The 15,086-nt window shown below is 38.4% G+C and overlaps 2 protein-coding genes and 1 non-coding gene across 5 annotated transcripts; 1 reads left to right on the top strand and 2 right to left on the bottom strand.

The window, feature by feature from the left end:
- Positions 1 to 136: 136 nt before the first annotated feature.
- Positions 137 to 10,125, bottom strand: LOC100122079 (lipase 3). 3 transcript variants are annotated; one of them, XM_032598187.1, is made up of 15 exons: positions 9,606 to 9,666; positions 8,790 to 8,932; positions 8,569 to 8,710; positions 7,573 to 7,810; positions 7,074 to 7,149; positions 6,796 to 6,952; positions 6,238 to 6,322; positions 5,744 to 5,832; positions 4,371 to 4,478; positions 3,512 to 3,710; positions 1,373 to 1,734; positions 1,025 to 1,183; positions 862 to 946; positions 632 to 777; positions 137 to 547 (listed from the first exon to the last, which is right to left on the bottom strand). In XM_032598187.1, exons 2-15 carry the CDS (start codon positions 8,822 to 8,824, stop codon positions 389 to 391), a joined length of 2,040 nt encoding a protein of 679 aa, XP_032454078.1. In that variant the 5' UTR covers positions 8,825 to 8,932; positions 9,606 to 9,666; the 3' UTR covers positions 137 to 388. The 3 variants fall into 3 exon arrangements, with proteins under 3 accessions (XP_032454078.1, XP_016840204.1, XP_031783256.1); XM_016984715.3 differs by lacking the exon at positions 8,790 to 8,932 and having other exon boundaries at positions 9,606 to 10,125; XM_031927396.2 differs by lacking the exons at positions 7,573 to 7,810; positions 8,790 to 8,932 and having other exon boundaries at positions 9,606 to 10,120.
- On the top strand, positions 3,174 to 3,292 carry LOC116416994. The gene has a single exon (XR_004227307.1). It is a non-coding gene; the product is annotated as a 5S ribosomal RNA (ribosomal RNA).
- Positions 10,126 to 10,335: 210 nt separating the features above from the next.
- Positions 10,336 to 12,933, bottom strand: LOC100678125 (lipase 3-like). Its single transcript, XM_003424369.5, has 8 exons — positions 12,670 to 12,933; positions 12,094 to 12,292; positions 11,909 to 12,023; positions 11,591 to 11,837; positions 11,354 to 11,512; positions 11,185 to 11,269; positions 10,960 to 11,102; positions 10,336 to 10,880 (listed from the first exon to the last, which is right to left on the bottom strand). The coding sequence occupies exons 1-8, from the start codon at positions 12,865 to 12,867 to the stop codon at positions 10,725 to 10,727; spliced, it is 1,302 nt and encodes a 433-aa protein (XP_003424417.1). The 5' UTR covers positions 12,868 to 12,933; the 3' UTR covers positions 10,336 to 10,724.
- Between the last annotated feature and the right edge of the window lie 2,153 nt (positions 12,934 to 15,086).

The raw sequence follows: 15,086 nt of genomic DNA, 5'->3' as shown, positions 1-15,086 counted from the left end.
TTCGTCTACTTTGCCGTAGTTTTTATGGAGACTATAGCAGCTTGGACTTTCTATAGTTTAAAGGTCTTTGTGCTCCGGAGGCTTTATTCTCATTTCGGATTTGACGCATTCGAAAATATTGATTTCTCAATTCGAGTATACGTGGTTTTGAAATTTATTTAAACATTGACTTTGCTTTCACAAAATAACAAACTTATGTAGAAAAAAAATCGACGTGCTTAAACAACTATCAGACAAGATATCGGCTTTCGCGCCGCGTATACAATAGTTCCTATAAATATGTTCATACCACAAAATTATAAAATATACGTGTGACTAGGTAAGATATGCAGTAGTTCGAATGTAAATAAAAATGCAAATGAGAGCAACATTTGACTTGGTTCTCTTGTTACGTTATGGTGCTGTTCTTGAGGTAGCTCATCAGCGGTTCGTAAATGATTTTCGGAGCCTTGGTCGCGAAGGTGAAGCCGATGTGGTTGAACTTTTCATCCGGTACCTCGTAAAGTACAGGAACATTTGGCAGTCGTTTGGCTAGCGACAGGATATCCTGCAAAATTTCATTCGAAAGTTTAATTTTGGCTGTTTAAAAACATCATTTTTAATTTTTGTATATAATCTTAGAAATGCCTACTTTATAATCTGTCAGGAGATCATTGTGCGCATAGTAGACCGCCACAGGGACCCGAACATTGTCTAATTTGTACTCTGGCGGCTCGGTTTGGTTGTAGAATATATTGTTGATCTCGGCGGATCCGTAGTCGAACTGACGGAATTTCTCTGCAAGCATACGATAGTCGAATCGTTCATCTCAATTTATATTAGATCAAATCGCAATTTGTTTAAAAAAGAAGCCTTGCTCACTCGAACTGTGCCCCTGCGCGTAATGGAAGAACTGCTTGATCGAACTGCCGGCCGGAGCGTGTCCGAGTATGATTGGTATGGTAGTCTGAAAGCGATAAATATGATCGAATCATTTCTGCGGACTGCACCTAAATCAGCGATAACACAAATATCGTGCACAAACCACGTTTAGTAGGGAAGCGTCGTAACCAGTAATCATGAACAGCACATTGCTGCAGACAACCTGATAAGGCGAGCGAGCCTCGCACGCTTCTCTACCGATTTTTGTGAGTAGAGCATTAGTCGGCAGGAAATCGTTGACGCCGAAAAATCTGATTACGTACTGTAAACAGAACAATTCCATATCTTTATCCGATGTCGGCCTCTGTTGTATAAATTAATTAAATTTAAAATTTCAAGTATTCCGAATCACCGGACGATCGAAAAAAAATATCGGCAATTAACGACCTTTGTCAATATGCAGAATGTGCAAAAAAATCAGCGATAATCTAATCAAAGAAATGATACTCACGTATAACGGAGTTGAGATCTTGGTGAATACGCTCATGATGGGACTCCTGGAATGCGTCATATCGGCAACGGGCGCGAATAGTGCGACTTTGCCGATCTTCTCGTTGTACTCGGGTCTCTCAGACATTATGACTAACAAGACGGTGCCTCCCTGCGAATGGGCCACGTAGTGCAGTTTCTTCTGACCGGTAGCGTTGAGGATATGGTCTATCGTCGCGGGCAAATCATAGATGCCCATCTCGTGCCAAGAGAACTCCCAGAACTTGGAATCGCTGGACGACATGTTCACGTGTGCCTTGGAATAGGTGTTGCCTCGGGAGTTGCCCATCCAGACGTCGTAACCCGCATTCGACAGGATGTAGGCTGGGAATTATTATTCATACTGTATAGTCGGCAACCCGAATCTCCCTCGCGAAGACTAATCCAGTCAACTACTTTGATTAGAGTAGCTTTAACGTGCTCTGGAGAGCAAACTTTCCACGTATGACGCGCGCGTGCCCGAGTTGACGCTTGAAATGACAGTTAACGAATCGAGTTAGATGAATTTTGGAAGGGGATGATTTTAATTGTCTTTCGGAGTAGTCGTAATGATGGTATTACAGGTTAAAACTTCGAGCGATGCTAAATTTATTTGGTGGACTGGTATGCACTGTGGGAGAAAATAGTACAGGAAAAACAAGCAGTGAATTGATTTATAATTCACTAGTCCACATCCGAGCTCTAGCGGATGTTGGAGTTAGGCTTGAAATCGCAAAGCTAATAAATATTTAAGTGTTACCAAAACGAAGATAAGCAACATCATAATATATACAAGGTATTTTTTAAGTATACTAGACTTGGCGAAGTGCGCTGCGCGCACTGTAGTAGACTATAATTTCATTAACTTATTAAATGGAATATAAATACTTGATTGATATTTTTAATATTTGTTTGCTATCACGGAAATATATCAAACTTTACAATATATGATTCATTTCGCGCTCATATAAATTTCAAAGTTGCCGCGGTTTCGTCGCCAACTTCCTTTTAAAATTTTAAGGTTATGTCTCGAGAGTAGAATGTCTCTAGAATATTATAAATACACAAATTATAATTTGATATGTATTATAGTATTATACTACATTTTTAATATTAGAATTAATTTTAGAAATCAAAAACAAATCAAAAAATTCTAACGATACTTTTGACGCATGCGCACTACATGAGCCAATCATATTGACGCATTCTTGGCTTCACTTCATCCGGTCATGACTTTTTTATATAGGGATATAGGGATATAGAAAAATTCGCCGATGACGTTAGCTTGTTTGAAGTTATTTCCAGTGCTTCTTTAACAAAGTTTCACTAATTTCCATTCCGTGTATACTTGGAACACGGCGTTTCTACAAAATTCCGGATATATAATTAAAGTACGGAAATTCAAGTCGTTTGCTCCATACGTAGGATGAAGCAGCAATTACAGCGTCTGCAGATGCTTCATTATGCCGTCTCAATTATAACATTTGGTTTGTTAAACGAAATCATGCATCCCACGAACTAGTTAGCGCTAATGAGTTTCCGGTTAACCCTATAATAAATTCAAAACTTCTTGGCTGAATTACTTAGTTTATTCTACTGTAACATCATGATAAACTTCATCGGGAGTGATTTACCAGACCCAGTCGTTTCTACGAAACTGAAATTAGCGTTTATATTCTGCCAACAGCCATTATATTTGGCTGAAGACACGTCAGGGTGATAATAATTGTGAAAATTTTACACTCACTTAGACATTTTTGAAATTTGTTCAAAGATTCTATTTCGTCAACAGCCATACTACGCTGAATGCACCGGTTCTCGTCCGATCACCGAAGTTAAGCAGCGTTAGGCGCGGTTAGTACTTGGATGGGTGACCGCTTGGGAACCCCGCGTGCCGTTGGTACTCCATTTTTGGCACTTTTTTCGATTTGTGTGAATCGTAAGGTAGTTTCAGTGCAATGTTACGAATTGCAATTTTTTAAACTTTCAGTATACCAATTCTACATATTTTTGGGCTATATAACGTTATATTCAATTCAGAATATTCAGCACTAGCAATACGCACAAGACTCTCTCTGATCCACGCACGATAATAACGCTCTCAATATTCTTTTCGTCTTACCCAGCGATTGATTCGGCCCGAGCATGACCCAATCGGCGGAGCTGCCTAGAATCCCGTGCTGAAGTAGAACAACGGGTTTGCCGCTATACACAGACGCCGAGTTGTTACCCGGTATCCTGTGTACCGTCAACAGATAACCGTCCTCCGTCTCGACGAGATGAGATTCCGCCTGGTAACCGTATTTCCGCACTAGTTGAGCCTGCAACATTTTCAATTGTCATTGTTTTCGCGGGATATTAATTATCGATCGCTGTCCCTCATCGGCGCTATTAATTTTACTGTTCCAGTCGACAACATCTTACGTAGACGATAAGCCACTACACTGTGTATAATTTTCGGGTATAACGAAGGATAGCACTGAAAATAATAGGTCTGCTCGTATACGTCGACGATAAAATTGTACATAAAGAGTCTCGTTTTTCTTTTTCGTTTCGAAACCAGTCGGGCTGCAACGAGAAAGTGGTTTTTGCTCGCGGACCGAATGAGCTTTTTGATCGGCTTTGGATAAAAAAATTGAGAATACCGCTTGCTTCGAAATTGCGAAACGCATGGAACGCCGGCCTATGCACATAAATAACACGAGATGCCTATTCTCGTTCTACTGGTTTTCATGGATTTAAAAAGAAAACTTCGATAATTTAGAGGATTGGTAAATTTGATAGTCGTGTATACGCACAGTTGATTTTTTCTGAATAATTCAACGAGAAAATGTGGTGTTGAATTTGCACATAAAACTAATCTGCTGGTCAAGCATTAAACGTTAAACAGATCTAATTGGAACGCACGCAGAGTCTATATTAGATAACTGTGTCCATACTAGAAATACTATAATATCAGAGAAAAATGATAAGACGCTTACGGTGTCCAAGAACACGTCAGGATGGTCCATCATGTCGGAGAAATTTTTTATCGACAAAGTTGGTAGAACCATGTTCAGCATAAACCCCCAAGCTTTCATCACGGTGTTCTGAAACAAACAGAAAAAATAAATCAAGCATAATAAAACGTCGATCCAACGTATTCATCCCTAACAACCGCATGAATCAATAAATTTACACACTGCCAAACTAAACCTAATGAATTCCGACATTCGGAGCAGCCGTTTCATAACCGGTAGCCGGCAATAATTTCACCCATTCTAACAGCATCCACTTTGCATTTTTACGCGAATCGGTCTTTGCATAATTTTAATTGCCGTATATTATATCAATCTCCGATATGTATGCGCAGCGTATGTGCACATGAAAGTTTAATGCCCACTCCAAAGTCCGCTTCAAATATTTACTGTTATTCAACATCGCGAACGCCATACAGCCATTAACAGTGCATATCCCGCCGAGGCGTCACATCATTCTGATTATATATCCCACTGATGGTCGCGCGCGGAAGCTTTTGCTTTAGAATTCATCGCGCACGTGTCTATCATAATCCAAAAGAGTAAACAATGCGCCATAAAATTCACACTCAGTCGGCTCGCGAGAGAGAATTTTTTAATTTTTCCACCCGGGCTCTCGCGTTCCCAGGCGCGTGCGCGCATCGTCGTTTTTCAGACGCACACGTGCCCCCCATACGGACACAAACGACGAGGAGTCGAGTCAAGGACAACGAGTGCACTGCTGAAAATGCCGCGGCTTTGCGAAACTCTCGCGTGCGTGTGTGTATCCATATTGGCGAAAGGCGAAGCGAGAAAAACCATAAACAGAGGGTTTTTTTTCTTACGGTGTATCTAGTTTGTGGAGGTGAGAGAGCCGAGCTTAGAGGTATAATGGTGGTTCACGTAACGCGGGATTGAGTTTGTTGAAGGTTTTTTAGAAATCGATATAGGTAGCGTTTACGATGATTTCGTTGAGGTTTATGTACTGTACGAACGGCTTCTTGCGGAATGGAGGATTAATCATTTTAGCATGCGATTCGAGTTTTTTGATGTTAGCATTTTAGAGCGTTTATCGGCCAAGGTTAAACAACTCCCATACCTTTTTATAAAATTATAATATCATCTCCTTTCCATTCGCAATGCAAAAAACTTTTTAAAGGTCAAAATAACGGATTGCACGAATTTGAAAAAATAAAGTATGTATAGTGTTATCATAACTATACGATTGCTTGCGACAGGGGGAGAAAAGTGCAATGCGTCGCGACCTCGCTAACGGCTGTTACGTTGCAACGATTATTTTTTTACGAGTACTTTCACGATAAACGGCGAAATGCATTAATACCGCGAGATTCGCTCACCTTCAAATCGCGAATGTTCGTGTCGTCGGTGATATAGTTGATTTTACGGCCGATTCTGTCGAATTTCTCGACAACGTCGTTGTAGCCTTCTGAAAGAAACATTTGGGAATAGGTCAAGCTTTTTACTTGATATTTTGGGACTTATAGAATATTTTTATGCTAGCAATAAATCGAAGTGTAGAAATATTGAAACAAAGACTTATTGAACGAAAAGAAAAATCGGTTTCAACGATAACACGCTAGCTTTATACGTATACGATGAAAAGTTTATTCCCACAATTTAGACTATACAAAAGTTTATAAAAATATCAATATCGAATTTACAATTTAATAATACTGTTAGTATATGTGTATATTCAAGTAATATTAGTGATTCTCAATTAACAACGCACCAGTGATTCATATTCTATACAAAATTTTATTAGTGACCTATAACCATTGTTCAATATTTGAAAATTAATTGAAAAGAAATCATGCAATCGTTGATAGTTTACTTGTAAGAAAACCTGTTCCTTTTTTGTACAAGTTCTTGATGGTCTTTACTCCTGGTATGTGCTCTAGCCACCTCGAGAATTTCGACTGAAAAATGAAAAATTTCACAATGTTCATTACGTTTAAAAAGCTACTATGAATAGAATATTTTTGCGTTCATTGCAATCCACACGGAGAAAAAGGTTAAACCGATCGTGGTACAGCGTAATAATGTAGCCGTAATACAGAACGGTTTCGGGCTCTTCTCACCCCCTCCCCCTTGAACATTCGAGGTCTCTAGCCTCTGGCTACCGAAGATAGGTGGCGCATAGACACTTTCCAGTTTCCCTTATCTGAATATGCGTGCAAAGTCTAGATATAGCGGTGTCCCACCTATATGCCACAACTGCCTTGTTGGGCCTGTCTAACTGAGTCGCTCATGCTATAACTGTCTAAGTAATCCGAATAATATTACAAATTCCTTGGCGCTGCGTCGAAGTAACAGCTATAGTATTCCGTGTAGAATAAAATGAGCACAAAAAGGTATTTATAATCGTGAAATAGCGCGACATGTGACGCACCTGGGGCTTCTCCTCGGCGATAATACGAGGCGCCGTCATCCCAAAAAACTGCACCGAGCCGTTAAAGTGTCCCATAACCGTGAGTTCTTCCGCTTGAGTGGAGGCCAGTATGTATTGGGCAACGCGCTCCAATCGCTTCCTTTCATTTTCCTCGCTCCTGGAAACATGTACATACACGCTACGGACATTCGCAATATGCATCGAGCAATCGGGCGCACGTGCATAGACTTGCGCGCACTTGCTCTAATGTGTGTTTAATTCATTTATGTTTCACCTACGATTGGTGACTGTCGGCAATGCTGCTGTTGCCAATACCCAGCCAGACGTCGTAGCCACGGTCTACCAGAATGTAAGCTGCGAATCAAGCATTGCACATTTCGAATTTACAAAAGATGCGAGCGTTATGGTGTGATAGGTTTTCGTACTGTTGTGTACATGATATGCCTGTTATCGATGACTGTTTTTGTACAAATGCAAATCGTATACACGTTTATATTAAACATATATTGCGTCACAATAAAAGTTGGAAAAATGTTCCCAACGAGCCGATTTAAATGACCCAGTAATTTATTCCGCCGGCGTCTTCAAAGAAGAACGAGTCATCCGAACTTATCAATCATGTAAATAGATTTCAATTCGAAATTCGTTTAATAGCTCAAATTATTAAGATACAGCAAATATCCGGGGTGTATAGTGTCTAATACCGAATTTGTAACTGTGTAAACGCACAATCAAAGATTATTTGCAATTATATAATAAAATATAATAAATATTTACCGACTGCAATTTTCGGTTTGTTCACTTCGCAAGGATCGTTATCACAGAGAATACCATTCTCGATAAATACTGGTTTTTTTCCTGGCCTCTTCGGTGATTTTGGTCCTGATGAGATCCTGTACAATATCGTCTCTTTCCCAGGATCGACTAGTTTATCAACTTCAGACTCGGACGTCGGTAGAACTGGCGGAAACGCATAACGTTCCAATTCGTATTCCGAAAGTACATTCAATTGATACTGCGTCAAACAAAATATTTTGTAAGGCTACGACGAATGTGTTGCTTATTTATTGATCGAAGAATTGAAATGAAACTGATATAGAATCTTGATCCTGTACGTAAAGTTAGATAATTATATTTGTGCGATTCTCCGCGGTAAAAATCTGATCTATATTTAACGCAATGTTTACTGCGTCTGGCTTATGTAATCCTATGAAAGCGTAAGGAGTTTTCAATCTACTTTATAATCGCTGTCCGTTTGATTGAGTCACAGTGGCATTATTTACAAATAATAAACATACAATTACAGACAGCGCGATGCGTCATGCATCGAAATCATACATGTTCGATCCAGACACTTATGGGCAAGATTAAACTGAAATTAACAAACACTGATAATCGAATACTTTATTTAGACTCCCGAACTTGAAACTTGATAACAAGTCTTGAAAATTGAAATTTAAATTTTTTCAAACGCTGGCCATTTATAAACTTAAAGTTTTAAATTCATTTGAAGACTATGTAATGCATTTATATTATCGGTATCAGAGTTAAGAAGTTACGTGTGACACACAATTGCAAAGCACAAAAACAGTCTGCACTTTAATACCGGTTTTTCCTGATTATATCAGCTGCTATAGAAACGTCAGATTGAATCATTCAATACGTACATTTGTTCAGAATTCAAACAAAATCGATATCCTCTCGTTTATGCGCACAGAGTTTACTTTGTCAACAAATGTGCCATATTCACAATTTAAAAAAGGGTATACATACCAAATTCCTTCCACTGGTGTCGAAGTAAGTGTCGCTGCCCAAGACCACGGCGACCGTGGTGAGAAGCAAAAGTGTCGTGAAGGACATTGTGAAAACGATGCAGGTTTTCTTTTTGGTCGACCAGCTTTCGTATCCGATATACCTTGATAAAATTAATACTTTTCTAACATGGCTCGCTATTGCTTTCCGTATATCTACTGTATCTTATGAAATTCTCATACATTCTAAATTTTTCGAACCCACTGCCACAAGCCATCGTTATAATAAATAACTGATGTTATTATGCCAGTTAGCATTGATTGGATTAAGGGATGCCCGTCTTATATCGCCAGGAATATGAGATGCCTTGTATATGAATTAAAATCTGTATACAGTTTTAGAAAAATCATGTTTTTGGCGCTTCTCAGTGTGTGCAACTTTCAAACTCTATCATTTGGTTAATGAGTTAAATAATAGCTTGAGTATTGAGTATTAGTTCAGTGGTATACATAGTGTGATAACTTGATTTTCGTTACAACTGTTTTCCAAGACCCAAATCGATTCACGATCGCGTACCATATAACACGATCGGACGGAACAAAGCAAGACAACTCCATACACCAACCTTATAAGTTCAAGACACGATAAACGTATATCTTAACAATAGTTCAAGCACATCTTACTTGACCTTTCTTAAAAAAGGAAAAATAAAAATAGGTCACACAATGCATCCGTTCGCGCAAACACGTGTTCCACGTAAATTACGCTCCGTTTCTGAACCTCTAGTTTAGCTTACAATAGGTCACGCCGTTTTGACAAACACCGCTCGCGGCGCGTACGCTCATCAAATGAAAACATAAAATTAGCATGAGCCCATGATTCACCAGTCGCACTAGCGATAGCTATCTACAAACCTTAACAGAATGCACCCAAAGCGAGAAAGGAGCCGAAAAAGCAGCGTAAGCGCGCATGGTAGCCGGAGATAAGATAGATAGCGGTAATCAGCACTCGATTAAAGAGACAGAGAGAAAGCGAAAGTGCAGATACAATATGTGTACCTCAGAGCAGCGCACACGATACCCTTGCCGCGCTCGACTAGGCCTCGATCGTCGACTGAACGCCGGCTTCCGCGCGGCATCTTGACCCCGTGAACCGCAGCGTCGTCGCCGCTGCCACCACCGCTCGCTCTTTCGCTTGCTTATGCCTTGATCGCACGATATAATAATGCTTCCACACGCTGTGTCGCGCATGTGTTCCTCAAGCGATGCGCATTATTTATAAACGCGCTCAAACTCTTTCCACTCGTTTCGCTTTTCCCATCCGAAGGCCGATTTTTCACTTGAAAATTTGCAGATCCGCACTTTTCCTGTTGGATTCACTGAACCGCGAGGAGAGCTCGATTTTTGGTGTCCTCTTTGTTGAAAAATCCTTGAACTAGTAGTGCCTTATCGTAGAATATTTGTCGGGTTCAACACAGTGCAAGTATACTTGATAAAAATATAATATGCGGTAAACAGCGATCTCGCGCGATCCATTTAAAGGGCCTGACTCGCCCGACTATCGGCTGGCTTCTGAGTCATTTGCCGGGGAAACGCGACTTTTTCACTCGAACTCCCGCGAATTAGTTTGTTTGTCCTCTCTTTTTCGTCATTCGTTCAATTTTTAACGAGACCCCCCTCACGTGGTACTCTTCCGCGAATACACGCGCCGGGTTTGAAGATGCCAAAGATAGAATCGGAAGGATTTGTGGGTAGAAATTTTTTCGTGCGGTAAGAGATGTATCGAAAATTATAAGAAAGTCAATATATTTATTGTTATAATTACATATCACATAGGTATATCCTCATCCTTATAACAATATACAAGCTAAAGTTAAACTAAGAAAACTAATATATCCAGTACTATTTTCAGTGTTAATTTTCTACAACAAACAACTCCATTGCTACGATGGGTTAAAATTTGTTCAAATTTTTGACTAGAACCGTTTAACAGAAATTGCTTTTGTAAACAATTGAGATTACTTTGGATGTCGCTATATACGATTCCTCTAATACGATAGCAACGTCCACATAGCCCACGCAAAATAAGTGTTTTCTAAGTCTTTGCGCCTTGCGACTAGTCTTGGTTCTATGTTACGTAGATTATTTTAAAACTGCGGTACAACTATTCGTTTTAAATTAATCTTTATAACGAAGCATAATGCTCATGATCTTACTGTAAAGAAGTTTTTTGGCATCTTTCGCCCAAAGATAATCAAGATGGTTGAACTTGTCGTGAACAACTCGGAACTTTCCAACGGGGTTTGGAAGTTGTGAGTGCAATTTTTCCACATCCTGAAACAATCCAAGAGAATACTTGTATTACTAATAAAGTACATTACGAATCGTATTTAACATTGAGAGTTATACGTACTTTTGGATCCGAAAGCCAGTCGTTTACACTGTAATGAAGGGAAATTGGAGCTTTCACTTTTTTAAGATTGTAAGATGGTGGCGTTAATCTCTTGTATTTTTTTAGATTACCCCACATGCCATAATCAAATTGATGGAATCGTCCTAAAAAATTACATTGAAATAAGTAAATTTTCTATCGAAGAATATTGTCCAATATAAATCACAATTAATAACTCTTTTATACCTGATTTGATGATTTGTGCATAGTGAACAAATTGATTAACACCTGCTCCGGCTGGAATATGAGCCAAGATAGCTGGGAGCAGCGACTGTAAATGCAAAGAAACAGAACTTGAGCAAAACATCTAGAATGATGCATAAATATCCGTAAAGAAAAACTATATATAATTTACCAAATCCATTTGATCTTTGTCGAAGCCGGTAATCATGAATACCGCATTCTCGCATATTGGTTGGAAGATGGAACTAGCATCGCAAATCACTGATGCGAACTTTTTGAAAAATTCATTCGTAGGCTTAAATTCGTACAAGCCTATGAATTTTGTAACGAGCTGCAATTTCGCAAACAGTTTTATTAGTTTCATGAGATATTCAAAGCACCAAAAAAATGCATACAATAACAAACTCACGTTAATGGGTTTTACGATTTGAGCGAGAAATTGCATTATAGGACTGAACATCTTCGAGCAGTAGGCTACTGGCGCAAGCGAGAACATAGCGTTAATTTTGTCATTATACTCAGGACGCTCGCTGGCCATAACGAAAAATGCTGTACTTCCTTGACTGTGTCCAGCGTAAAACAATTTTTTGTATCCGGTAGTTTTCAGAATGTGATCGATCATGGCTGGCAGATCATTAACACCCATTTCATGCCAACTACGCGGTAAATTTGATGATTTAATAAAATATTACGCAACAATATATTTCGTGTTATTTAAATTACGTACTCAAAGTTCCAGTAGTCAGGATCATCTACGGTACGTGTCTTATGTCTCCGGGAGTATTTACTACCTCTGACATTTCCTAGCCATACATCGTAGCCGGCATCAGCGAGAATAAAACCTGCACAGATACCATTCCATGTAAGAACTTAATTTGTTAATTAGTGAATTATTGATTTGAAAAATCTTACCAAATCCTCTTTCCGGACCAGCGAGCACCCAATCCATAGAGCTGCACAACAATCCATGCTGAAGAAGTATAGGATGTTTACCATCGGGCATTGGATTATCTTTATTACCCGTTATTCTGTGCAACTCGAGAATGTAATCATCGCTTGTTTTAACGGTATGAGTTTCTACTCTGTAATTGTACAACCTAATCACTTCGACCTGGAATCAGAATTATTTATTTTAATGTAAATTATTACGAACGTCGCTCAAATTTGAATTTGTGTAGATAAGTTAGTAATTAATTTAATTACGGCGTTGTATTATGGTACATCGCTAATCGACCTTATCGATAACGGCTATTAATATGCAATCTACTGATTTTACGATCTGTTTCTAAACAAAATTTTATCAAAATTAATCAACATAGCATATGAAATAAAATACGAAAAATGAATTGAAAAAATTCCACAACAAGCATCTAGTTTGCCGGGTTTATAGATAATGTAAATCTATATATACGCTTTTAGGTATGATGATTGACAACTTTTTCAATAAAATTAGATGTCAGATATTTATATCATTAATTATAGACTTACGGCAGTGAGATGCGTATGGGGATGTTCAGCACGAAGAGCTAGTTCCAATTCGGTTACATTCAAATCCTGTGGGAAAATCGAATCCAGCGCTTGGATTTCCGACGGAAGAAGAGACAGTTCCGGAGATACTGCTGCTCCGTCACTTAGAGCGACTGTCAATCCGACCACACACAGAGCTGTCAAAATTGTCAAACTCATCGTGCCTCTGCTGGTCTGGAAAATAAATCGATATGACTAGCCTCTGCCTCGATCGCACGGCTTTATATACATTTTCTATATAGTGACTTATTTTAACAAGGCCATGTCAAGCTCTAATCCCACGCTCTATGTAGCTTTCCTCTTATCAATCGTGGCAGGGCTTGTAATCGATCAAGCAGTTATCAATCCGATGATTCTGATATGCAATAAGCGCACACTTCTGGAATTGATTAAGATTCCTTTCTATTTATGAAGAAGTCATATTATATTGTGACAACTTTATGAGTTATCGTAAAATCTGCGTAAATCTATTATCTTGAATATATCGCCCTCCTACATACTCACTACTCTGCATTCGCATAAAATTAAGATCGTAGATTAGTAGTAAGGTTTGTTGATGTGTGCCAAATTGATTGAAATGACGATATTTAGAAATTCTTACTTTCACATCGGACACTGATAGAATCAATTTTACAAGTGCTATTTACGATAACGATCCAATTATGCTTGACAGGTGCGTATGAACATCACGCGTGTAAAGATTTGCTAAATCAAGTAAGCAACATAATCATCCGATTATAGGATTAAATTTTTTATCACAAAATCATTCGTCGTGTTTGAATTTTTTGCGCATTACCGGAGTTCATTAACGCTTGTTCCGGACGTAACTGAGGACTACTAGGGATAAGAGTAAGTGCGGCATATTTATTCTTTATTAATAATATATTCTACCTATTAGTAGTTTTAGCGAACGTTTTTCCGCCATTTGGCTCTCATATGCGCGAATCGACAAGGCGATTCGTGGCTTCAGGCCAATACGGTTAGGAGTGATTTTATAATCATTCTTAGACTGCCACGACCTCAGTAGGGAGTTTACTCTACGGATTTTGAAGGCCACTTTCAGTGCGGAGAGGCTAAAGGGCCGATCTGTGACTGCCAGGCCAGAGAGTCTAGTGGCGAGAGGCGTTCGCGCGGGCACATGACTGGGTGTGTATAGCTATAGATATAGAGGAGCGCGCGCACTGCTTCGAGTCCCTTCGGTAGTCCTCGGGAAAGCGTCTTTGCTTTAGCGGGCCCGAGTTTTCGGCGGCGTTTAATGAGTAGAGCGTCAGTTCTCAGCGACAACTTGTGAGAGAAGGTCACACCAGGACCTGATCGTTAGGAGATTTAAATAAAGTTATAATATCTGATCAACAATGATTTCACAGTTTATTTTTGAACCTTAATGTAGTCTTGTCCCATACAACGCTCCTCGTAATGCATAATTCGCAGGAGGAATTGCGGGAGAAGCTGTATAAGCAGTGATAAATAAAACAATGTCAAGAAAAATTTTAGATAAAATATATTTGTAATTGTACAGAATATCAGTTGTTTATTTCAAAATCTCAAGATGTCCATGTATGTACTAACATGGATCTAAAGTCGGAAGTCTAATCTTGCTTATGTCGATGCGACAGAACAATATAAAATGACTTTTCAATTACATGTGTAAAAGGGATTAAGCGTTTGTAATATATAACAGTACTATTTATTCGTCACTGTAATTATTATGCAAATATTATTTAATATTATTTTAGATAATTTTGTATTAATAAATAAATATGCACCCAGTAAAAAAAAATTGTCGAAAGCCTAATACTCATAGTTATTTGCTGATTGAATATTTCTTATACGTTGTTGATAATCGAAGTACAGATCAACTTCATTCGTTGTGTTCAACAACAATGTAAAATTTAAATGTTTAAACCATTCGTAACTCTGAGAAAACACGCACTAAAACTACACGGTCGCAAAAATGATAGAACTTCACTTTCTCTTTTATAACCTTTATAACCACTATATAAGCTTGACTGAATTTGAAATGCCTGTATAATGTAGCATAATTATAAATGCATGGAATTTCCAAAAAGTCTCTAAAGTTTTTTATGCTCTTAAATCATTGGCTAATATTGTAAAATTCGAAAAGTGAACATTTTTTAAAAGATTAAAAAACTGAATACCAGTAATGTATTCTGTTACGATTATAGTATAATTTTAATGATCCTTATATTTATTTAATCAAAATAATGAATGACTCGTTTGTTGATAAGAAACAGCAATTTCAGATGAATAATTGATTGCTTCATGGTTATTTTAGTTTCTATTAATAAAAAACGTGTGTATGATATAATAAACAATCTTTCGAGTCGAACAACCTACTGTTTACCAGTATATAATAT

Source organism: Nasonia vitripennis, chromosome 3, assembly GCF_009193385.2.
Source record: "Nasonia vitripennis strain AsymCx chromosome 3, Nvit_psr_1.1, whole genome shotgun sequence".
In the NCBI taxonomy this organism is placed as follows: domain Eukaryota; kingdom Metazoa; phylum Arthropoda; class Insecta; order Hymenoptera; family Pteromalidae; genus Nasonia; species Nasonia vitripennis.
The sequence above is the reverse complement of the archived record's forward strand: the minus strand, read 5'-3'. Positions and strand labels throughout refer to the sequence as shown.